This window comes from Cynocephalus volans, chromosome 11 (genome assembly GCF_027409185.1).
Source record: "Cynocephalus volans isolate mCynVol1 chromosome 11, mCynVol1.pri, whole genome shotgun sequence".
Lineage (NCBI taxonomy): Eukaryota > Metazoa > Chordata > Mammalia > Dermoptera > Cynocephalidae > Cynocephalus > Cynocephalus volans.
In genome coordinates, this window is record NC_084470.1 from 122,029,549 (window position 1) to 122,054,655 (window position 25,107).

Below are 25,107 nucleotides of genomic sequence, written 5' to 3' on the forward strand. Positions count from 1 at the left end.
GGATGGATTAAAGGCTGGGAATGAACTAAATGTCATCCTGATGACCTGTTCAGCCACAGATGCTAGAATTTAGTTTACCAGGGACAGGGTTGGCTATATCACTCCCTAAACTCCCCAGAAGATAGGAAATTAATATGCATTCTTTCATTCAACTGACATTTATTGAGCGCATGATACGCCCAGAGAAAAAGGTTTTCTGATTACAATTTTGCCTAGGTGAAAACGAAGGTTACAAGATATTCAATGAATAAAAGTCACGCAGCTAGCAAGTGGCAGAGACAGAATTCAATGCCATCTCAGTCTGCTCTTTGCCCCATACCATACTGTATCTCCTATCCTCTGATAAGGAGAAGGGAGGAAGATTGTGTTTAGGGCTGAACTTCCTCACAACGGTAGTGTGCATGGAGAGAAGGGTCTTAGGAGAACTCCCCAGCTTGCACCTTCCTAGGGTCAGAGTAGCACCTGAAAGCTGCCTTGGGACCTCATTCCTGAACTGCCGAACTCTCTCTGGGGTCACACTGCCCTGGGTAGGAATCTTTCTAGGATCCCATGGCTCCCTCCCCAGGGCCGTACCTGCCATACCTACCCACAGAGCAGAGCCTCCAGGGCCCCTCCCCTCAGCATCCTCACCGCCAGGAGCTCCACTGAGCCTCCTGTATTCACAGCCCTGTCCTGGGCACCAAGAGGCAGGCAAACAGAGAAATTCAGAGCTGGAGGGGCAGACACAATCCCTGTCTAATGCTGGAGACACATTTCCTGCCCTCAGGGGACCCCCATTCTTTAGGGGAGAGGCAGCCCCTCTCCCCAGAGAGCATCCAGGATAATAGAGTGACAAAAAAAAGTACTATTTCTGCTCTCAGGAAGATCCCAGTCTAATGGAAGAGATATGGACAGAAGAATGTAGATTCAGTAATCATAATGGAGTTAGTGCTTATTGGGGTGCCAGACACTTTATAAACAGGAACTCATTTAACATGCACAACAACACTGTGAGACAGGTTCGATTTTTATCCTTATTAAACAGATGAGGAAATGGAGGTACAGAGAGGTAAAGTCACTTATATGAAATCACAAACCTCGAAAGTGATAATGCCAGGATTTAAAACCCAGGCAGTCTGGCTCAAGGGCCTCTCAAGTAAAAGAGATAGATAAGGTGCGCCAGCGGGCAGTTCTGGGCAGCCTGGGGCTACTCTGACTCCTGGTGGACTCCAGGGGACCAGCAACTGCCAGTTGGGTCTGACAAGGTTGCCTGAGGAGCACAGTGTCTCGGGTCTTGCTGGGAGCTTAGGGCGCAGGGAAAGCCCTGGAGCAGAAAGTAGGCCTGCTGAGATCTGGTGGGGGAGCCCGGAGTGAGGGCAATGGAAGGCCAGGAGGGCTTGTGAGGAGTTTGGATTGAGCACCTAACCAAAGGCCGGGAGCCTGCCAAGGAGAGAGAGATCACTAATGATGAGCCTCAAAACAGAGGAATGTGGGTGGGAAGAGCACAAGGGAATATCCAATGGGAAACATTCCGTGGGGAACACTCTGGAGCACCAAGCCTGGGGGTGAGACTGCAGGTGGGGAGGAGTAGAGGAGGCACACAGCGTGTCAAGTGCACATTCCCCTCGCCCCCCATGCCCAACAGGGCACTCAGCCAGCTCTCTCTCCCCACTCTGTGGGGCACCCATCTTGAAGGCTCTAACCAGTTCACCATAGAATAACATACTGATCATAATCTGGGCTTTGCCATGACACAGATCTGAGTTTCTGCTCCTAGCTTTATAACTTACCAGCTGCCTAACCTCTCTGAGCTCTGGGCCCTCATCTGCAAAATGGTGATAATGGTAAATACTTCATGGAGTTATCAAGAGGATTAAATGAGACACAGTTCATGTAGCACTGAAGTTCAATAAGTAATGATCCATGGGTCATATAGAAGTTTAACTTCCAAATATTAAGGGATTTTCCAGAAATTTCTGTTATTGATAACTAGTTTAATTCCATGTGGTCAGCGCACTTTGTTATTAATATTTTTATATTTATTGAGACTTGTTTTATGGCCCAATATATGATCTTGGTGAACGTTCCATCACTTGAAAAAAGTGAGTATTCTGTTATTGCTAGATGGAGTATCCTACAAATGTCAATTGGTAAAACTGATTGATAGAGTTGTTCAAGTCTTCTATTTCCATATTGACTTTATTTGTTCTATGAATTACTGGAAGAGGAGCACTAAAGTTATCTAACTAAAGTTTTGGTTTGTCTATTTCTCCTCTCAGTTTTGTCTGTTTTTGCATCATGGGTTTTGAAGGTTTGTTGTTATGTACATTTAGATGAAGGATGAATATGTCTTATTGATAAATTGACCCCTTTATCATTATGCAATGTGCCTCTTTATCCCTGGCAATATTTCCCATTCTGAAATCTACTTCTGATTTTAATATAGCCACTCCAGATTTCTTCTTATTAGTGTCTTCATGGTATATGTTTTTCCATCCTTTTACTCTCAACTTATTTGTGTCTTTATGTGTCAAATTAGTTTCTTGTAGACAGCCTGTAGTTGTATTTTGCTTTTTAGAATGCAGTCTAACTATATTTGATGCAGTTATAGGATATGGTTAGGTTTAAATCTGCCATCTTGCTAATAGTTTTCAATGTGTCCTGTCTGCTCTTTGTTTGTTTTTTTTTTGGGGGGGGGGTTACATCTTTTCCTGTCTTTTTCAAGATTGAGTATTTGTAAATATTCCAGTTTATCTCCAGCATTGTCTTATTAACTATACATGTATATTTTATTTTTTAGTAGTTGTTCTAGTGTTAACAAGGCGCATCTTTAACTTATCACAATCTACCCTCAAATAATACACCACGTCACATACAATGTGAGAAACTTACGACAGTATATTTCCACTCCCATCTCCCATTCTTTGTCCTATTGTTGTCATACGTTTTATTTCTATGTTATAAGCCCCACAACACATTATTATTATTTTTGCTTTAAACAGACAACTATCTTCTAAAGAAATTTTAAAATGAAGGGGAACAATCTTATTATAATTACCCACAAGTTTCCCAGCTCTGGTGCTCTTTATTCCTTTATGTACATCTAAGTTCCCATATTGTATCATTTTTCTTCTGCCTACAAAACTTCCTTTACCATTTTTTGTAGTGAAGATCTGCTGGTGATAAATTCTGCCAGCTTCTCTTTATTTGAAAAAGTCTTTATTTCACTTTCATTACTGAAAGGTATTTTCATTGGATACAGAATTCTTGGTTGACCGGTTTTCTTTTCTTTCTGCACTTTAAAAATGTCGTCTATCATCTTCTGGCCTTTGTAGTATCTGATGAGAAATCAACAGTTATTCTTACCTTTATTCCTCTATATATAATATACCTCTCTTTCTCTGGCTGCTTTTAAAATTTTCTCTTTATTACTGATTTTCAGCCATTTGATTATGATGTGCCTGGGTATGGTTTTCTTTGTGTTTATCCTTTTAGGAGTTTATTGGATGATTTAGATTTGGGAGTCTACAGTTTTCATCAAATTTAGAAAATTTGTAGCTATTATTTCTTCTAATATTTTTCTGCTCCTTTCTGAAACTTCAATAGCATGTATGTTAGTCCAAACAATACAATATTATCCCACAGGTCACTGAAGCTCTTTTTGTTTTCTTTTGGTGTATTTTTCACTATGTTTCATTTTGGATAGTTTCTATTGCTTTGTATTTAGATTCAATGACTTTTTTTCTGCAATGTCTAATCTGCAGTTAATCTGTAATGGACTGAGTGTTTTGGTCCCCCAAAATTTATATGTTGAAGTTGAATCCCTAACCCCCAATGTAGTTGGAGATGAGGCCTTTGGGAAGTAATTACGCCATGAGGGTGGGGCTCTGGTCTGGTGTGTTTAATGCCCTTATAAAAAGAGACACCAACCTTAATCTCTCTCTCTCTCTCTCTCTCTCTCTCTCTCTCTCTCTCTCTCTCTCTCTCTCTCTCTCTCTCTCTTTCCATGCACACACCAAGGAAAGGCCATGTCAGCATGAAGATAGCTGTCTGCAAGAAGAGTGCCCTCACCAGAATCTGAACTTCCAAGCACCCTGATCTCAGACTTCCAGCTTGCAGAACTGGGAGAAAATAAATGTCTGTTATTTAAGCCATCTAGTCTACTGTATTTTGTTATGGCAGCCCAAGCAAACTAACACATAATCCTATCCAGTGAAATTTTCCTTCCTTTTTATATCTTCCATTTCTCTCTTTATGTTTTATGTTTATGATTTTCTTTAGATCCTTGAGCATATTGAGCATATTTATGCTAGCTATTTTAATGGCTGTGACTGCTAATTTTATCATTCCTATTATTTCTAGGTCTATTTCAATTAACTGATTTTTCTTCTGATTATGGGTCACTTTTTTCCCTGCTTCTTTGCTGTCTAATAATTTTTGATTGGAAGACTGACATTGTGAACTTTACACAATTAAGTGTTAGATTTTATTACAATTCTTTAAAGAGTATCAAACTTTGTTTTGGCAGGTGGTTAAATTAATTTGATACTTTTGAGGTTTGTTTTTAAACTTTTTGAAGGCAGATCTAGAGTAGCTTTTACTTTACACTAAGTTGTGACCCTTTTTTAATCTGTGTTAAAAGCCCCATGTCTTCAATGAGGTCTCTCACTCTGGCTAGTGGAAAATAAAACAATTCCTGCTCTATGTGAGTCTAGGAATTGTTGAGATGGAGAGTATAGCAGGGATTGTGGGGCTTGTTGAACAATTAGATATGGAAGGATAAGAGATGAAGAGAAATTACCAGGTAGATGGTGACATCAGTCACCAATAAGGGAAATATTATTGTGGAGGAGAGAGTAGATGGATTTCATAACAGATATGTTTCATTTCAGGAGCCTGGAAGACATGTAAGTGGAGCTATCTACCAGAAACTTGGGTGTGTGATCTGCAGCTCAAGGAAGAAATCAAGCCTGGAGTATACAGACTTGGGAGTAATCAATACATAACAGTTAGGAGATGGGTAAAATTTTGCAAGCATTTATATACATGGTAGTTGAACTTAAGTGAGAAAATGAAATTACCAAGTGAGACAGTAGAAAAGAGGACTAAATTAAAAAATCCCTCTTAAAGTGTGGGCAGAGGAGGAGCTCATGAAGAGAAAGAAGAAGAGGAGGAGAAAGAAAAAAGAAGGGAGGAGGAGAAATGATGATAAAATCAGAGAAGAACTAAGAGATGCAGAGGTCATTGAAGCTTAGAAGCAGAGAGCTTCAAGGAGGGCATGGTCAACATGGTCAAATGACACAAACTGATCAAGTAAGAGTAAAACTGAGAACTATCTCCTGGAGTTGACACCTGCTGAGGGTCTCTGTGCATCTTGGGAAGAGCAGTTTTAGAGAACAAGGGAAAGTGGACGCCAATGAGTAGACAAGTGAACGGGAGGTGAGAAGTGGAAAGAGTAAGTGTAAACTCCTCTATCTAGAAACTTGGGGAGGAAGGGAAGGTTAGTGACAGAGCCACAGCTGAGGCGCTACGTGAACAAGGGAGAGATTTTTTGATGGGAGAGACTTCAGCATGTTTGTGGGCTCAGCGGAAAGGCCAGCAGACAAGGACAATGAGATAAAGTCCTCACAGGAGACGAGAGTAACAGAAGCAATAGCACCGGAGAATCCCCAATGCTCTACAGTCGACCAGTAGCGAAGTTACTAATGGTTGACAGGGAAGACATTATTTATCACCCCAATTTTAAAGATAGAAAAATATAGCCCAAAGGGGGAAAAGACTTTCCTGAAACCACACAGCTTGGAACTTGGCAGAAGAAATCCTACCCCGCCCTCACCCCTGGCCACCTGATTTTCTATCCCAGAAGAATCCCTTTGTGTGCATCTAGAGCATTGGCCACCCCTGCAGAATCCTAGGAAAAGTTGAATGTCTGAGTTCCAGAGAGGAGAATGCAGGGAGGGTCACATTCTGAGAAGGGGTAGCTGTCGGGAGAGGGATTGGGGAGGAGAGGACAGAGCTGGGAGGAAAGCAAAGGCATCTCCACCCAGGCAGCAGCTGCTCCCAAATATGTCACAACTTGTCAAAGAGGCAGAAATAGAAGCAGTCCAAGGAGTGAAGGGGGGTGGGGTGGCATGTTAGGGCTTCTGAACCCACAGAGAGGGCAGGGGGGTGGCTGGCAAGGTAGGGGAAAAAGCAGGGGGCTGAGTCCAGAGGTGAGTATGACACAGCTATGCCAGGCAGTTCCAGGTAGGTGGAAATGGTTATCTGGTCACCTTTCAGTGAGGCCTAGTGTGGAAGCAGAAGTGGAGATGGAAAAGGACAACACAGGGCCGGCCTGTGGCTCACTCGGGAGAGCGTGGTGCTGACAGCACCAAGTCAAGGGGTAAGATCCCCTTGCCGGTCATCTTTTTAAAAAAAGAAAAGAAAAGGACAACACATTTCAAAGAAGACTGTCCTCTCTGATTCTTTTGGTCCAGTCTTTAGGGCTAGGCCTGGTTCAGACAACTCTCCATCTGTCCTCCTGTCCTGACTCCACGAGCACTTCCCCCAGACCCACAACTGAGTCAGGAAGAAAAGGGCCATTTGGGTCATTCAGTCCAGCATCTTGATTTACATGTGGGGAAAATGAGAACCAGAGAGGAGACATGACAGCACTGTGTCCAGACTCCTTATCCAGGGTTTCCTTTTCACTTTCCCCTAACTTCCTGCCTGTATTGATCCTAACCAGGAGCTGAAGGGCCTGTTCTCATAGGAATGTGGAATACTCATAAGAAACCTCATCCATATTTCCAAAGGCCCCACCACAGCCAGGCCCCCAGGTTCACACTGCCACACACTCCAATGTGGTTCTGGTTATTTTTAAAACCAGCTCTCTTCTTTGTCCCCACCAATCACCTTCCCTTGACCCCCACCCTCCTCAGACCCAACCCCTTCTGCCTCCAGGCTTGCACCTTCTCCTGCTCCAAAGCCAGAGATTCTTGAAGAATGATCCTGGCTCTGAGCTCCAGATTCCAGGCAGGGATGGGATTTCCCAGTGGCTATCTGATGCTCAGTCTTCAATGGAAACAATGTGAGGCCTCCAGAGTCCTGGGCCCTCCCATCCTCTGCACATCTCAGCCCTGGTCCCATCTGCCTCCAAACCTGTCCTCTGCCTCAGCCCTCAGGCCTCCCTGCAGCCTCTCCAGGCCCCATCTCTCCCGCTTCTTCTGTATCTTTTCATCTTTCCATCACTACTTCTCCTGATGTCTCCCTGAACTCTCCATTAAAGCTCTCCAACTTCCTCACTGTCTGCCTCCCTGTGGCCCCAGGCCCACCTGGAGAGTGTGTGCTCACTCGCTGCACCCTTACCTGCCAGCCAGCCACAGGGAGGGAGAAGAGGCACCTGGACTCAGCTCCAAGGCCTAAGCTCAGGCCGTCCAAGAGCAGACACCCCTCACACTTCTGACACTCATCCTCTGTGCACCCTTGGGCAAGTTACTTCCCTCCTCTGGGTCTTTTGTTCCCATGTGTAGAACAAAGGTGGACTAGCCAATAATTGAATGCTTTGCAGCTCTGACAGTCTATGATTCTGTGATCAGTTCTCACCAGTTGCAAAGCTACTGCCCCACAAATCATCAATACTGATTTGCATGTCATGTTTATTCATCTATGTCCCATTGAAATGCACATACATTCCCGCCACCCAACCCCCACCTTGTCCCCCATAATGCCCAGAGATCCAGCCTAGGAAAACAAATGGTGGGACCTGTTTGGAGAAGCCAGAGTTTCCTACCCTTCCAGACCCTTCGCCTTGATTTTCTATTCCCAAGCACATGAGACTCCAGAATGGGAAACTTGCTTTGATTTTAGCCAAGCAAACTGGCAGCCCAGGTCAGCCCACCCACGAGGTCAGCAGGGACTAGAAGATGCTAGAGGCCAGAAATCCATGACTGGCTATGCAGCAGAAGGGGAAGAAAGGAGCAGGGAGCAGGTGAAGGAGATTTCTGAGCATTTTGAAATCCAGCCGCCACCAAGCAAATGAGATCAGCCCAGCATGCAAATGGACAGAATCAAGTTGAGACAGTCGGGATGAAGGAGCCACCAGCTTGGCCCTGGAGCCCCAGCAGGGGAAAAGGGCTTCCTCTGGAGGGAGCAGTACTGCTGGAGGAGGAGGCTACAGTTGGGACAGGGGGCCCCCGTGTGCCCCAGCCAGCAGGGGTGGGGATTAGGGCCGGACGCCCTGCTGTCAGGTTAGAGCTGATGGATCGCCGCTGGTGGCGGAGCACAAAGGCTGTTCTGTGCTTGGCACCAATGTGTTCCCATCCATCAGAGGGCAGCTTGCAGGGGTGGAGGGATGTGTGGGGGTGGGGGGGTGGGGGGGGTAGGGGGGCGGGGACCAAGCCTTTAGACGCGGCTTCTCCACTGTTTGTCTCGAGAGAGCAAGGTAAGTAAAGGGCCAGTGCCCCCATCGGGGCTCTGAACAGTCAAGGGCACCTGGGTTGCCCTGTCATCTCAGTCCTGCGAGGGTTTGTGCCCCACAGCTGGGCCTTGACATGGTCCCCGGGCCACCTTGCTCAGACATACACAAACACATCTACAGACGGGGGTTCATAGAAACCCAGACACACAAGGTCACCTTAACCTCCCAGCCCTGCCCTCCCGTTTGGTCAGAGGCAAACATCATAGAGACACAGGGCCAAACTCACAGCCCACAGAGCTTCTTGCAGACAGGGACTGAGTCTTCTCACTGCTCTCACCCCAAGTCTGGTCCCAGCCTGGGGACTGACACAGAGTAAGTTCTCAGCAGATATGTGTTGAACAGATGAAGGACTGTATGGACAAATTCCTTCTGTGGATTGTATTTTTCAAGCCTACTCTTTTATCACTGACACTTTCTACCTTAGCTAGATGACTTTCTGTACTTATCTCCTTTTCTTGACTGAGGACATTAATGGCAGAGAGACCATATCTTATTCACGCTAGTGACCCCAGCACCTGGCACAAGGTGCTCAATACATGTTTCTTGATTGAAAGAATGAACAAATGAATATACACGCACAGAGTGGAGACGGGTTTTCCCTCCTCCATGGCTGCTCTTGTGGTTGGTGCCTTGGAGGCAAGGACAACCTGGGGGGAGAACTGGGAGGCTAAGCATAGGTGGGAACCCAGGAGTGGAAGAGAAGACGAAGCAAGAAAACAGACTAATATTTACCAAAAATACTAAAAAGGGACTAAAGTTTCCATGTGCCAAATGCCTTTTCATTTAATACAACCATCATTCCCTTATCCCAGGCACACACCATCCTTTGCCAGCATGAAACATGGTTCCTTTCCCCATCGAATCTGCCCTCCTACCTCTGAGCAGATTGTTCAGCCCTTCATCATCTCACTCCTGGGTTACTGTCATGCTCTTCTGTGTGGTCCCCTTGCCTCAACTTCCAGTCCCTCCATGCCCAGCAGGGCCTCCTCCCATCTTTGCAGGCTTGTCTCCAATCACCCACTGACTGAACCCCGAGCTCCATACAAACCCACCTACCCAGTGTCCCCTTCCCGTCTCCTCTTCTCATCCAGATCCTACCTGTTCTCCAAGACCCAGCCCAACGCACTCCTCCCCGACAAGCCTTCCACAGAGGCCCAGCCTTCAGGGGTTTTGCATTTCTATAAACTCCTGAAACACTTTTGAGGAACCCACTTGTTTGCAATTGATCCTGGCACCCGTGCCCACTGTGGAATTACCATAGCTCTCCCTTGCCTTGTAATTCAGTATTCACAGCTCAGTGTCCGTGCTCGCCATCTAGACAGTAGGATCCTGGAAACCATCCCAGAATAAGCCCATTCTGCTTCCATTTTAGAGGAAGAAGACACACGGTTTAGGGGTAAGTCAGGTTGAACCCTGAAAGGACAGAAGACACAATTTGTAGGTTTCCATCACTGCTTTTCTCAGGGCTAACAGGACTAGAGTATAAACTGAGGCAAGGTTTTTCTTTTTTTTGGTAGGAGTGGGAGTGGGAGTGGAAATACTCTTTTTCAGCCCAGCTGGTCAGGCTCAAAGCAAGGTTTAAGAACCCACAGTATCCGTGCAGCCACTTTCTATCACACTGGTTAGAACCAAATTAAGACCTCAGTGTTCCCCTTCATCATGCTTGGGCTTCTTTTACCATCCAGCTGTGTCCAATCCTCACCTCTGTTTCCTACCCCAAAAGGACACCAGAATTTTCCTGGCTCCTCACCATGGATAACAGGAGGAAGGAAAGCCAGTCCCTCAAATTCCGTGCAGATCTCACCTCCCCTGTGAAGTCTTCCTCAAGTCCCCAGCACAGTTCCTCTTCCTCTTATTGCCATTGGTTTGAAATTATAATATCAGTCTCATCTGTCAAGAAAGGAGGGATAGCAGGACAGATCAAACTGTCCTAGAGACAAAACCTGGGACCAAAGGGTAAAAGACAGGGAGCAGATTGCTGCTCAAAGGCCGGAAGGATCCCAAAGCCGCATGTCAGTGGAATGGGCTGTTTTGTGACATTAGCAAAAGCTGAAAAATGACCACCTGGGGAGAGAATCTGGGCACCAGGGGCTGGGTAAGATGAGGTGACCATCATGGTCCTCTAGATGGTAAGGTCAAGGATAGTGACACTCCCTGGCGCCTCCTACGATCCCAGACCTGAGACAGCCTTGTTCACTGCTGGTATCTGAGGTCTGCCCACTGCATTGGGAGACATTGGTCCCCTCAGACCCTGAGGGCTCAACTGACAGGTGGCCATGGACTGAGAAGCCCGAAGATTACATATCCCTCTTCCACCTGCCCGGTACATATAAAATTACAGGCTCAGACAGGACGGGGCAGGACAACCACGCCAGTGGTCAAGGAGAGCGGAGATTTAAACTGTTTGAATCTCTCTGTTTCCTTTCCTTTCCTACCCCCATTGATGGTAAAGAGGTAGGAAAATCTGGTGTCTGAATGGGGCAGGAAAGACTTGAGGAGGCGACACAGGAGGACAAATAAGTGGTCCAGAGTGAGAAAGGGAAGTGAACAAATACTTAATAGGTCTTGACCTTGCCACTGTGGGGAAGGAGGAGGCAGTGTGTAGACTGTAAGTTCTAATCCCCGCTCTGACCCCGACAAGCTGTGTTAAAGAGAAAACTTCCCCTGATCCCTGCCAAAAAAACAAAAAAGACATTTGTCTTCCCTCAATATACCCCCCGTCACATGAGACGGAAGACAACATACAACGTCAATGCTGCTTTGGAAACCCAGAATTTGAATCCTTTGCTCTTCTGAGTTTCAGTCCTTCTGATCCCTGGACACTGAGTGCCCAAGCATGCTCACAATCTGGAGCAGCCTCATTCTTTGGGGGGGGGGGGGGGAGGTCTTTAAAGGCGTCTCATCTGATTGATACAGTGTGGCCGAGGTGCTGTCAGGAAGCCTGGAGATGGACGAAGGACCCTTCCAGCCCAAGCCCCAGCCTAAGCCTAAGCCTACCCCTTGGTTGTTCCCTCCTCGGCCGACACCCATGGGCTTCCTCGGGGCCAGTGAGGGGAGAGCAGGCAGGCCGCCCGGCTGGGAGTAATTGAAAGGAGCAGATGAGAGGGGAATGTGTCCGCCCCCACCTCCCCTGCCCCACGAGGGCTGCAGAGAAATGAAAACTAATCAGGTTACAGCCGACGGCCTCCCGACCCGTGCACAGGAGCCGGGCCGGGCCGGGGCAGGCTGCCGGGCGGGGTGGGGCGGTGCAGGCCAGGGAAGGGGATGGCACCTAATCCACTGTGAGGTCTTGATGTGCGGCAACAGCTTAGAGGGGGCTCGGGTTTCGGTGGCGTTGGCTATATTTATCTCTGGTCCCATGCCAGCGGGGAGGGTTTAAATGGCACCCAGCAGTTGGCGTGAGGGGCTGCAGGAGCTTGGGGGCTGGTGGCAGGAACAAGTCCTTTCCGACCCCATGGAGCTGTATGAGACCTCCCCCTACTTCTACCAGGAACCCCGCTTCTACGACGGGGAGAACTACCTGCCTGTCCACCTCCAGGGCTTCGAGCCGCCAGGCTATGAGCGGACTGAGCTCGGCCTGAGCCCCGAGGCCCACGGGCCCCTGGAAGACAAGGGGCTGGGGACCCCCGAGCACTGTCCGGGCCAGTGCCTGCCGTGGGCGTGCAAGGTGTGTAAGAGGAAGTCGGTGTCCGTGGACCGGCGGCGGGCGGCCACACTGAGGGAGAAGCGGAGGCTCAAGAAGGTAAACGAGGCCTTCGAGGCCCTGAAGAGGAGCACCCTGCTCAACCCCAACCAGCGGCTGCCCAAGGTGGAGATCCTGCGCAGCGCCATCCAGTACATTGAGCGCCTGCAGGCCCTGCTCAGCTCCCTCAACCAGGAGGAGCGTGACCTGCGCTACCGAGGCGGGGGCGGGCCCCAGCCGGGGGTAAGTGGCCGCCCCCACCCACCTAGCCCAGGGGTAGGGGCTGGAGGGAGGCACCTGGACAGCCACGAGACCCCATGGGGGGGGCTCAGTCAGAGGGTTGGAGTAGATGCCAGGCAGGGTCTTAGGGGGCTGCAAGACCCGTTCCTTTGTCAGGACTGTCCGGCTGACCTCCTGTTCTTTCCAGACAAGAGAAAGGCAGTGGGGAGGAGGTGCAGATGGGGCGGGGGCACAGGACTGAAGAAGGCATCCAGGAGCGAGTCCACAGTCAGTCTGGGTAAGGGTGAGGATTAATCCCAGTGCCTGAGTCAGTTGAGTGAAAGGCCAGCTAAGTACACCAGAGAAGATGGCTTTGCCCGCCACCCTACCCCCATCCTGGGTGTGGCTCAACAGAGAGAAAGCCCACTCAGTCTCATTGGAACTCCAGCAGGCCTGTGCAGAAGTGACCCCAGTCGGGCCAGACATTCTGCCTCTGTCACCCTTATCCCCAGGGTCAGGAAAACCAGAGACCCCTTTAAGTTGGTGTCGTGTGAGGGCAGACGCACCATCCAGGATGGAAGCCAGGAAAGGCCTGGAAGCAGGCCCTCTGTGACCTGAAAGGAGCCAGTGGTGAAGATCTGGGGAAGACAGTGGCCTGGGCTAGAGGGCTGCAGCTGTGGCCCACCCTCCAACCCACCACAGGTGCTTCTGCCCACTGGGACTAGGCAGAGACACATTGGGGAATGGCTGTGCCCTGATCTTGGGCCTTGGCCCTGTGTTGCAGGTGCCCAGCGAATGCAGCTCTCACAGTGCCTCCTGCAGTCCAGAGTGGGGCAGCGCGCTGGAGTTCAGCACCAACCCAGGAGGTAAGAGAGGCCTGACCCTGGTAACCTCAGCTCAAATCCCTCAGTTCCTCCCTAGGCCCAGTTCTCCCCTCTTACCTCATTCCGTGCTCCAGTCCTCTTCTCTTGGCCCATCCAGGGACCTGCTGACCCCAGGGTCCCAAATAGTGGGCTGCGAGGCCACAGGCCTCCCTGTAGCCTTGACCAGCTAAAGAGTGGTCACAGCCTCCGGCAGCTCCTCAGCTGGTGCTTGGTGGCTGACCTTCTCAGTGGAGAGGAGAATGTCCCTGCCCCAGGGGTCCCTGGGAATTGCTGAGTCAGTGTTGCAACACTGAGCCCAGCAAAGGGCAGTTCCAGTCTCTGAGAATACACCTTCCTGGCTCCACCTCGGAATAGCTGCTTCCAAATCCTAACTGCGCTAGAGGAATTCAAAGAGGAGGAACATGCATGTGCATGTGTGTGTTCGTGTACACACACACACACAGCATTGGGAAAGGCAGGGGCTAGGCAGTAGGACTCCCGAGTTTTGCTTACCCATCTGTCCTGGAGGACCTGTGTCACACCAAGAGTCATATCCCCCATTCTGGGCCTCAAGACCCCCTTCCTTGCCCAGGTAACACCCTGACCACCTTCTCCTTACAGATCATCTGCTCACAGCTGACCCCACAGATGCCCACAACCTGCACTCCCTCACCTCCATCGTGGACAGCATCACAGTGGAGGATGTGTCTGTGGCCTTCCCAGATGAAACCATGCCCAACTGAGATTGTCTGTCAGGCCGGGCATCCATGCAAGTCCCCCCAAGCTGGCCACAGATGCCACCACTTCTGCAATAGAGGCCTCCTAAGCCAGGCTGTCCTGATGCCAGGAAGCGAGCCCTGGGCTACCATAGGCCAGGCTATCCCTCTCCTCATCCATATAAGATTAACCCACTAACCAGCAAGGGAATGGATGCCCTCATTTAGCTGGCTCCTTAGAGCACAGGGCATCCCCTTTCTAGGGAGATAAAGCAGGGGACCAGAGTGCCCCCTCGTGTATGCCCCCCACTCAGGGGCAAAACTCAGGAGTTTCCTTTTTATCATAATGCAGCCTCTAATTCCATGCCCCAAATGACAGTTTGAAAGACAAAGACAGCGTCCTGACCTGGACAAGCTGTGTGTGTCTCCTGTTCTGATCTGTTCCTGATGCCAGTGGCTGGGCTGGGCCTGCCCTGAATAGAGAAGAAAGGGAGAGGAACAAGTCTCTGTTCCCAAGTCCCTGGGGGGCCAAGCCTTTGCAGTGAATATTGGGAAACTTCCAGTGGTTTTATGTCCTGTTTTGTTTTGTTTTGTTTTGTGTGTTGTTTGTAAAGCTGCCATCTGACCAAGGTCTCCTGTGCTGAAGTTGCTGGGGACAGGCAGGAAAGGGGGGCGGGGGCTCTTGGGGTGATTTCTTTTGTTAACTAAGCATTGTGTGGTTTTGCCATTGTTTTGTATTTTTTTTTTCTTTTTCTTTTTGCTAACTTATTTGGATTTCCTTTTTTAAAAAATGAATAAAGACTGGTTGCTAGAAGAGTGTCCGTGCTGATACTAAGGGAGGGGAATGACTGACAGCCTGGCCCTTTCCATTCAGTGGTTCAGCTCTAGGGCTTCCCAGGACAAGAGGGAGTGGAGCTCCAAAAGCGCTGCAGGCACCCTCTTACTGGTGATCTCTAGGCTCTGGGGACCCCTTGCAGAAGCAGGGCGGATCTGGTCCATAGCTGGGTGAAGACCTGATTGCACAGAAATCCTTTCAGGATACACAGGAAAACCTGCTGAGCGCTACATTGCACTGTGATTCACAGACATTGTTCACAGTCTGCTGCACTCCATCTTATCTCCCAACAGGTCCACTGGCTTCCAATTAATTGAGCATGGTCACATGCCCAGTGCTCAGCCCACAGTCAGGGGCCTGGGAATTTGTGGGTGTCCCCTCCCTCATCGCTGTAGAAAAGTGGGAGATGATTAAATCAGAGGGAGTGGGGTCAGACACTGTCACTTTCTTGTAAGCCAAATAGCATGTCCCCTCACCACACTCTTCTATTCCCTCTAGGTGGAAGGGGACTCTAGTCCCTGCCTACCGCTCAGATCATAAAGGGGATTCTGCTGGGGGAGCGGGGAGGGTTCACACAGACCAATCAAAGGAAGAGAAGCTGGGGTTCTCTTCATATGGGATGCTATTTTTCAAAGGCTGGCTTCTAAGGAGGAGAAGGTGGGTGGAGAATTGAGAACACAGATTTTGGAATAGATTACATAAGGATTAACTGGGGAGTCAACAGAAGCTAGAATTTGAATGGACCATGAAATCTACTAAAAACTTTATTAATTCCAACTTCTTCATGCTATTGTCTGATTTATTACAAATCATAAGTTTCACAATCATTACAGAAGTCTGGGGATTCACAGCATGGTACATTCCCAGCCCCCATACAATTTGGGGGCCCTTGATAACTGACTTAACCCAGTTTTACTGATGAGGCTCCAGTGACCATTCTGCACTTGCTCTGGGCTTAGCTGGGTGGTATCCCACACACCAGCCCTCCTGACTTTGCTCCTGGAGTGGGGGTGAGAAGGAAGCTTCAGAGGCAGCTCACAGAACTCAGAAAATGGTGCAGAAGGGAGGACCTGCCCCGGGGCCTGCTTGTCTCAAACAACCAGTCAGGGATGGACCTACTGGGAATCACAAATTGGCCTTGTCTGCCCCTCTTTTGCGGGAATTTCTTCTTTTTGAATTTGTGTCACTGAGTGTACAGTCTTTCCCTCTTGGAGGGGCTGGAGAGGAATACCTAGGTCATTTCTTTGACTCAACCTTGACTCACTGCCCTTGAGGATGAGGAGGGTATCAAGGCTGGCTGCCATGCTTTGGCTCTAGAAACTACAATTGGTCCTTTATTACCCACCCCAAACACTGAACTACACATTCAAAGGGCATCTTCTCCCCTCAGGTTCACTTCCTCTGCCCTGGACTTCCCAAGCTCCTAGTGCGGATCAACTCCTACCCAGTGTCCTACTTCTTCCTGCAGGCTAGGGCTGGCCAAGAAGGGTGCTCAACTCTGCTAAGGAGCTGACCCGCTCTGGGGCTGCCGGATCTATTTTTTTAAGGCTATTCCTTTTCAGTCATCTTGTCAATTGCAAACTGAGGTTCCAATTCCTACTCTAAAAAGAATACACAGTCCTCAGCAATGGCCATTAGAGTCACTAGATCCCTACCATGTCAGGTATAGTCACTGTCTACTTACTTTGTCACAGTCTTTGTCAAAGTCTCCTTTGCTTTTAAGTCCTTAAGGGAGAAACAATTCGCTGGAATTTCACAGGCATGAGTGGCAAACTTTCCCAAGTACGAGCCCAGCCTCACTTATTATATTCACAGAATAAACAATTGTCATCAAAGCACAGTTTCTTAAATTAACAAATGCTTAACCTGCACAATAGAATTACAGACAAGACTCCAATTAATGAATAATGAATTGGAGTTCTTTAGGGAAATTAGCTTAATTTCTTTCTTCAGTGGAAGCACCTACAATAAATCAAGCTGGGTTAATCAAATGTTGCCTAATAATGGACTTTAGGGAATCTACTAGAATGAAAAGATAAGAATTAGTTAAAATTGACATTCCAATCGTTAATGTGTAAATAGGAACTTATTAGAGTGTTCAGATAACTAACGTGAGTTGCAGAATGCTTAAAGTACTATTTGTTGCACTCCAATAAACATTCTTAGGTATCTAACTTCTCAAAGTAATTTATTTGGCAGACTGGAAAATCTATTTAAGTGCGGCAGGTATGTGGAAGGTGGGTGGACCAACTTCACAGGGCAGAGGAGGGATAAGAGAGAGGGAGAAGAGAGAAGCCCCCTCAACTCAGGTAGCTGTTTCATGGAAAAAACACCATCCCCAACATGTCACATCCCTTGGACTTTTCCAAATTCCTAGCTTCCGGGATCCAGGCTGGGGCAGAAAAGCCTGGAGGTGAGCTAGAGCTCTGGGAGAGGACTGGAAGCCTCCAAGTTGAGCTAGGGTCTCGGCTAAGGAAGCACAGCCCAGGCCCGTGTGGAAACCCAAATCACTAGGCCCCCACAATTCTGTCTGTGCTGCATCCCTGTCCTCCCTCTGCCACAGGTCACCACCCAGGCCCAGACTCCCTGCCTCTCATTCTGCTTGGAACATTTCTAGAGGAGGCAGAGAAAAGTGTTCCAGAAAAGAAACCTAGATTCTTCTCTCTTTTCTACAAATGCTGACAGAAACATGATGTTGGGGATCTCATCTCAAGCTCAGCACGTCCAAAACCAAACACATTTCCACATAAACCTGCTCATTCCGCATCCTCCACCCCAGGGAATAGCAACACAGGGAAGTGGTAGTTTTCCTGGATCCCTTAAGACCTCATTCCTGTAGCCAGCTGGTCACCACGGCTCATCAATTCTACCTTTGATTATGGAGAGAGTGGTAGGGAACCCCCAGAGGCCAGAAAGCATGAAGCCAGCACCTTCCCTGACTGTTTGCCATCACTGGGCTATGTTCAGTTTGCTTTTCTCCCATCTTGTCATCTGTGCCGATGGACTCTGCCATCCTGGCACTGTCAGCCTTGGAGAGGATACAAGAATGCACGGTGCGTGACACTGTATGAAGGGGAGTTCACCATTTACGTGAGCTGAAGAAACACGGCCCCACGGAGATTCACAGAAGCCAAGGACCACAAAGTGGTACAGACACAGGAATGGGGGAAAGGAAGCTGGGTAACTGGTTTGCTCAGCGGCAGGGGCATGTGTACACTTAAAAGAGAAGTAAGTAACATTTGTAAAGCACTGCTGTTACTGGGTCAGGCCTTTAAACATACATTTTGCAGTTAAGTGCAAGGCAGTAGAGTCAGGAAGACCTGGGTTTGAGAACCACACCTGTGTTTTACCAGCTGTGTGATCTTAGTCTTATAATTTCCTGTTCTATAAAATGATGAGGATAATAGATTCCAGGGCTGTGAGAATTAAATGAGTTAATGCATTTAGTATGTGCTATGATTTGAATGTTTGTGTCCCTCCAAAATTAATGTTGAAACTTAATCCCCAGTGCAATAGAATTAGGAGGTGGGGCCTTTAGAAGGCAATTAGGCCCTGAGGGCTCAACCCTAATGAATGAAATTAGTGCTCTTACAAAAGGGCTTAAGGGAGCTTGTTGAGCCAATTTTGCCCTCTGCCCCTTCCACCATGTGAGGATACCTCAAGAAAGTGCCATCTATGAGGAACAGGCCTACCCTCACCAGACACCGACTCTGCCAGTGCCTCGACCTTGGACTTCCCAGCCTCTAGAACTGTGAGAAGTAAATTTCTATTGTTTATAAGTTACCCTAAGATATTTTGTCATAGTAGTAGGAATGAACGAAGACAGAATGTTTAGAACAGTGTCTGGCACACAATAGTACTCAGTAATTTTTAGCTTTTATTAATATTAATCCTTATTAACAACCCTCTGAGATAAGGTTGGTTCATTTATTCATTCAAGTATGCACATCTAGGATGTAGAGATCAACGAGACTGACCTCAAGGAGCAACCCTGCAGCCCAGTGTGAGACAGACAAGGAGACTGCTGTTACTGCAGCATTTGCAGCGTGCCTAGAGTGCTCCAGGACCAAAGGGGTGCTGCTCACCTAATTCTACGGGGCAGGGGCAGGCAATGCATCCTCGGTGATGCTTGAAGTGGGCCTGAAGGTCCAAAGCTGCAAAGGCAAGGCGAGAAGGGTCATGCTGCCTCCTGCTGACGGGGCTGGGTAACACACGTTTCTGAGTTAGGCGGGCTTGAGACTGGCAGGAAGAGGAGAGGGTGAAGCAGCCAAGTCATGAATGGCTTCTCAGGCCCCACTGAGGAGGGGCTGGACCTCTGATCTAGAGGCTGCTGAAAGTGTGAACCGCGGAGAAGTGACCAGGAGGCATCTAGGAGCACTAACTCTGGGAGCAGTGTGAAAGAGTACCAGCAGAGGAAGTGTGACCAGGTGAGCAGAGATGAGAGAGAAATCAGTCAAGCCCAGCAGTCAGGCTCCTCCCTCCTTCATCCTTTACTCTCTGGGCACAAGCAACCCCAATATTAACCTCCCCATCAATCCTGTGCTTATATAAGTAAAGAGAATATTGACTATAAGTCTTCAAAACTATGAGATTTCCTTCCCAGAGTACAGTAGCCCTTAGGACTGTGAGAAGATAGACATGTCAAGTGAGCTCAAAGTTTAAAAACAAAGATTAGAGACCATTTGTACATTGTCTTAAAACCAGGTTGTTTATTGGCACATACACACCCACACTCACACCCACACACACCACACACCCATTCCTGATGCACTGAGCCAGTACAGTACTGAGAAGGGACCTGATGAGATACAGGAGGCTGGTGAGGAGGGCTTGGGTCACTGGCGACTCTCCAATCAAAAAAATATATTGACTATGAAGCAAGGGATCCACCAAGACGACAGCCTTCCATCACTGTGTGCACAGATTTCTCGCCTCCATCACCTCACTGCAATACTTCCCAAGGTGCCCTGAATGAACCTGGCTCGCCCATCTGCTGCCTTATGACATAGCCAACCACGATGGGGCTAAGCTGTAGAGAAGAGAGGCTGTGCTGGATCTCCCGTATAGCCAGCCCACGGAGAGTTCCTTGAAGGGGTAAGACAGGCTTGTCATGCTCATCTCCACCAATCTTAGGAATTTAGGGATTCTCCATAATCTTAGCATCCATTACCCAGGGATGGGGGCTCTTTCTCTCCATCCAACTCATTTTCTGCTCCATAACTTCTCTATCTCCAATCCCAGCAGCCTGATGGACGGAGAGGGTTGGGAGCAATGAGGGAGAGCAAGGGCAGGTGGTTGCCTTGCCCAAGCCTAGGAGAGAGCCCACGCAGCCCCACCACCAGTGAGCCTCTCCTCTACTAAGCCCTGGCACAGCCACCAGGCTCCATTGCTCCTTCTGGACAGGGTGCTCTGACTGGTTATCCCACCTGCTAGCCTGGCCCTTGCTCGGAACCCAAGTTGATCAGGTTGCATACCAGCTGCTCCAGCGACCTGGAAGATGGCACTGCACTGGCCCCTCTCCAAGAAACATGCTCCAGACGCTTTTCTCTACTCTCACTCTGATGAAGCCCTAGGTTCCACCGACCCACCCTGAATATGGGTCCCAAACAGTTTCAGGCACGTTGGAAGGATGAGGGAATGGGTGTGGAAGAGGGATTTCTTGGGAATAATATTCCTACCAAACCAGGACCTGCAGCCCTCAGCCCTGGTTCCCACCATGCTGCTGGGGAAGGCAATTAAAAATGGTGAAAGCTGGGCAGATCCTAGGAATTTCTGGAGGAGACAGTCCCTGCACACCAAAAGAGCCCTGTACAAGGGCTGGGCAGGAGAGTGACTGCCTTCACCAACATTGGATTTCCTAGATCTGGAACATGATTCACTAAAGGAGAAGCTTTATTTTCTTCCTGGGAAGTCAGAGGAAGGAAACCTCAGACTGCTTTTCTCCCAAATTTAATCTTATGGTCAATGTACATTCAACCTACCCATCAGGTTCATTCTTATGGGACTGAGATTACTAAATAAGTGAGGTGGCGGGGGACAGCAAGGGAAGGGATGCTGTGAGCAAAGTCAGCAGTACAAGGTTAGATCTGTCCTGTCCCAGAGCCAAGATCCACACAAGCTCCTCTCCCCCAGCCCAGCAGGAACTAAACCCTATGGTGGGTGCAAGGGCATTCCCACTGTCTTTTGGGCTTAAGGCTACCCGCCAGAGGCCACCAGCTCTCCCTCTGCCTAGTCTGCCTGCACCTTTCACTGGGTAGAGGGGATTAGAGTTTCCCCATCCTCACTCTTGGCCCAAAGCTCAAGGGTCCATGTCTTTCTGATTCTTCCCAAACTCATATTTGGGATTCAGCTTAAGCCAGGGCCTGGAATCTCTACTTCTGTCTTCCTCCTCCCAGCCTAAGAATGCAGCCTGTGCAGCCCCTCTCAGCCCCCAAGCAGGTCCTACAGGCAGGAGCTGCAGTTGTGGTGAGAGGCTAGGGGAGGGGTAGCACTGGGGGTGCTAAAACCAGCTGTCAGACCATTCCCCACAGCCGGAGTAGCCCAAGCAGAGCAGAGTCTGAAGCGCCCCTTTCTTGGAAGGAAGGACCTTCCCAGCTCTTGGCCCAGGATCCTGGTCCTGGTGAAGGTTGCAGTCAATACCAGACTAGGTTCAGAAGAGGGAGGGTGGAGTCATACTGCCCTGGGCTGCCCTTCTCTCCTTGCCCCAGAATCCCAAGCATGGACACCCTGGATGCCTCCACAACTCCAGGAGACCCCAACCACATCCACCAGAGACTTACAAAGGACACATGGTGGGACTCAGGGTAGTGGAATGCCGAGGAGGTGGACGAATATATTATGAGATCCAGGGCAACTGGAAAGTCACAGACGAGACTAGGAGCCGTGGGAGGAAGGGGGACAAGCAGGAGGGGTCAGGGCCTGCGAGCCTGTGAAACCCAGGAGGAAGCCAGCGCTGGGGGCAGTGGCTAGTCCCGGAAGGCAGAGAGCATGTGTCCGTAGAGATAATGGGAGTGAGCTAAAAGAGAGAGAGAGAGAGACAAGCATTGCTGTGAGTCGGGAGTCAGTCTCTAGGAGACAGGGTTGCAGGGTATCTGCGGATCTGCAGCATGCTTCTCAGTGCAAAGCACCCCAGGCCAGACAAAGCAGGAAGGGGCAAGCTGGGCAGTGCTGGTGAGCAGGGCTGAAGCAGCAGGGCCAGGCGGGCGGCCAGAGGCAGGCGCAGGGGGCCAAGGCCCGGCAAGCAGAGCACTCATACCCTGGGGCCTGGCCCACTTACCCCGAGCCATGGGCACACCCCCATCAGACCCGGGCGGGAGGGTGGGGGATCAGCAAGAGTAGGTGCGAACTGTGGAGGTCTCCAGTCTCTGCGCCCCTGCCGTCCCGGCTGGGAGAGTCGGCAGCCGCAGGGAGAACACACAGAGCGGTGGGTTAGTGTGCGCACACACCCACCCGCCCGCCCGCCATGGGGACCGGCCCGCAGCAGCAGCGTTAGTGCAGCGTCAGCCTGGAGCCAGCGTCGGGCCACTAGCCTCCGGCCTTGCCCCTCTCCACCCGGCCCGGCCCCTGGAGGCCAGGCCAGGAGCCCGCACCCTGCTGGGCCTCGGCCATGCCCCGCCAGCCTGCCACTCACCTTCAGGCATGATCTTCTTTGGCGGGGCCGCTGGGGGCTGCATGGGCCCCAGGGTGGACACACGGAAGCCTGCCGGGAGGGTATCAGCCGAGGCGCCGAGCATGCCACCGTGGTGGTCCCGTGGCCGGAAGCGTTTCCTCCAAGAGGGCGCCCGTCGGAACACCTTGTCATCCCCCTGCACCGTAGGGTCATGCAGAGGCCCAAGGGGCATGTTGGAATTACCACCCTCACTCCCTGCCTAGGGGAAGGCAGTCATGGCTGGTTCTAGGGGTATCATCTTTGGAAATAAGGGAGCAATGTCACTCGCCCTTTCTCGTCCTCAGTTTTCCATGTGTACAATGAGAAAGGGACTGAAGTGGCTGACTCCAAGGTATCCCTGCATCTCTGAAATTATGACTCTAGATGGCATCTAGGAGGAGGTCCCTTTGGTCAGATCTGTCATCCTGGAGTTAAACTCTGTTCCCCTGCCCACTTCAATCTTCTCAAACTGGGCTTGGGATGCCCATTTGGCCTTTCAGATTATTCCTCTTCTCAGCCTCACTCCATGGGAAGTCACCAGCCAGCCCCAAACACATTCTCCTGTCCTGGGGTCTCAGAACGGCTGTTGTCTGAGTATGCTGAAAGAGCACTGCATCAGGAGTCCGGATGCCTGGCTTCCAATCCCGGCGCTGCCATTTTATAGCTATGTGAAATGGTCAAGTTGGATGACCTCTCTGAGTTTCAGTTTCCTCATCTGTAAAATGGGAATAGCAACATCTGCCCTATTTCTCAGACTACCTACCCCAATGGGATCAGATGAGAGCACAGTGTGCTAGTGATGGGTCAAGCAGATGACCAATCTCCAAAGGACATGGCAGGTGGCCACCTGCCATCTGCCCCCTCACCCATGCCAAGTCTCCAAAATATCTGTCTATGCTGAAGGACACCCAGGGCCACAACCCTACAGGATACCCCCTGCATCGGCCTCCCTAACCCAGCCTTCAGAGCTCACAACCACCCTGCTTTGTAGCCATGCCTTATCTCCCTCCACTTCATGTTCTAAGAACTGGTGCAGACAGAGTGGTACCAGCAGGAACAAGGGACACCAACCCACCCATTTTCACCTCAACAACCCCTTAGGGTTTGTTGTTTGTGCCCTGAGTAGGCCAAATGCTCTGATCAATTCTTAGCGCCACGCACCTCTTTATCATAGAACTCATCCTAGTAGCATTTTTACATGGATTTATGAGATTTTTTCATTAATACCTTTCCCTCCTCCCCCTCCCTTGCCCCTCATCCCTCCCTCCCTACTTCCACCCCTTTCTCCCTTTCTCTCTCTCTCTCTCTCACTCAAATTCTATGCTCCATGGAGGAGAAACCATAATCTTTTTTTTTTTCTCAACCAGTGTATCCCCAGCCCCTGAGTAGTGCCTGTGGATACACAGGCACTCAATAAATATTTGTTAAATGCACAGATGGCAGTGGCCTCCCTATGCAGAAGTCCCATTCCAGAGTTTATCAAGAACTTTCCTCATCACTGCTGCATCCCAGAAACCTCATTAGGCTGCCCGATGACATCACCCACTCAATAACTCCACCCCATGTCTGAAGCCTGATAGGCCAGCTAGCTCCACGAGCTTCCAGGAGGCAGCAGGATATGGGGGAGAGAGCACAGGAAGAAGACACACATCTGCTCCAGTCCTGCCCTGCCACACATCAGCTCTGCAACAGCAGGTAAGGTACCTCTTTGAGCTTCAATTTCCTCATCTGTAACATGGGGATAATAACCTGTCCCATATGAAGACTTCTAGTATAAAGTGAAACACCTGTCACCATTATACCACCATGCCTGGCCCAGTATTCAAAGAATATTTTTGTATGGATTAAAGGAATACATAGCTTTCTAAATTAGAAAGCACCATACTAATACTAATGGGAGTCATTTTTCCAGACAGCAGCAAAGAAAGCTAAGATCCCCAGTGTGTAGGAAACAAATCAGAGTGTCGGTATTATAGGGGCATTGGGTAGGTTAAGGTCTCTGAAAGTGGGGACAGCAGGGGGATCTGAAAGCTTATCTCCTTGACTGGGAAAAAAAAAAAAAAAAAAGAATATATATATTCCAAACTTCAAGGTCTCTCTGTGAAGAAAACTAACCTTCACAAATCCTGTGTATTCTTGAGTGTGCCCAATCTACGGAGGCAGAACAGTCATTCTACAAAAGCGAGTTTAAGCCCTGTTAAACCCAACTAAGAAATAATGATCTGATTGAAGATGGAGATACTAAAAATAAACAGAGTCTGGGCTCTTTTTTAACTTGCTTGGAGCCAAATCAGCTATGGCAGACCTGACAGGCAAGGGCAAGCAAGTTCAGTGATAGGAGAGTGAGCAGGGAGGAGGAAGGGAGGAGGTGGCGGGGGGCACAGAGGAGCTATGTCCTCAGGAAACAGGTGAACTCAGGTTGGCATCTCTAAGGGGAGTATTATGGCTCAGGATGTCAGGGTCTTCCCTAAACTCAAGGGAAGGCCTGATGAAATCAAGTGCAAGGGGCTGTTTCTTCAGTGACCAGGAGGGCTGAAAGAGGAAAACTTTAACCTAGTGGGAAGGCAGGGATGATAAAAGCCTGAGCATGTGTTAGCTGTGTCAGACTGTACTGAGGAACAAGGGAGTGAAGCTGTCATTTAACAACCTCAGCAGAACATCTACCTCCAAACAACCACACTACTGTAGGATGGGCTGGGATCTAAAG

The 25,107-nt window shown here is 49.4% G+C and overlaps 3 protein-coding genes across 14 annotated transcripts in view; 1 reads left to right on the forward strand and 2 right to left on the reverse strand.

Moving 5' to 3' along the window:
• Nucleotides 1–13,462, reverse strand: part of ADORA1 (adenosine A1 receptor) — a 79,535-nt gene extending 66,073 nt beyond the window's left edge. For 2 of the 6 annotated variants that reach the window (XM_063114248.1, XM_063114243.1), the window contains exons 1-3: nucleotides 13,280–13,462; nucleotides 10,242–10,327; nucleotides 9,694–9,850 (exon numbers count right to left, since the gene is read on the reverse strand). Coding sequence is in view for 1 of the 6 variants with exons in the window: in XM_063114249.1 (XP_062970319.1) it covers nucleotides 13,280–13,284 (5 nt within the window). In the remaining 5 variants the exon portion in view is untranslated. Of the gene's footprint in view, nucleotides 1–9,693; nucleotides 9,851–10,241; nucleotides 10,328–12,904; nucleotides 13,021–13,279 lie in introns of those variants that run through there. The other 4 variants (XM_063114246.1, XM_063114245.1, XM_063114247.1 and 1 more) reach the window with 4 other exon arrangements.
• MYOG (myogenin) lies at nucleotides 11,812–14,719 on the forward strand. The gene is made up of 3 exons (XM_063114250.1): nucleotides 11,812–12,362; nucleotides 13,123–13,204; nucleotides 13,823–14,719. The coding sequence occupies exons 1-3, from the start codon at nucleotides 11,817–11,819 to the stop codon at nucleotides 13,942–13,944; spliced, it is 750 nt and encodes a 249-aa protein (XP_062970320.1). The 5' UTR covers nucleotides 11,812–11,816; the 3' UTR covers nucleotides 13,945–14,719.
• A 4,738-nt stretch (nucleotides 14,720–19,457) lies between these two features.
• Nucleotides 19,458–25,107, reverse strand: part of PPFIA4 (PTPRF interacting protein alpha 4) — a 48,477-nt gene continuing 42,827 nt past the window's right edge. For 4 of the 7 annotated variants that reach the window (XM_063115116.1, XM_063115113.1, XM_063115114.1 and 1 more), the window contains 3 exons: nucleotides 22,383–22,557; nucleotides 22,029–22,136; nucleotides 20,686–21,767 (listed from right to left, as the gene is read on the reverse strand). In XM_063115116.1, the coding sequence (XP_062971186.1) occupies nucleotides 22,078–22,136; nucleotides 22,383–22,557 (234 nt within the window). In that variant the 3' untranslated portion in view covers nucleotides 20,686–21,767; nucleotides 22,029–22,077. Of the gene's footprint in view, nucleotides 19,998–20,685; nucleotides 21,768–22,028; nucleotides 22,137–22,382; nucleotides 22,558–22,598; nucleotides 23,116–25,107 lie in introns of those variants that run through there. The other 3 variants (XR_010024924.1, XM_063115115.1, XM_063115118.1) reach the window with 3 other exon arrangements.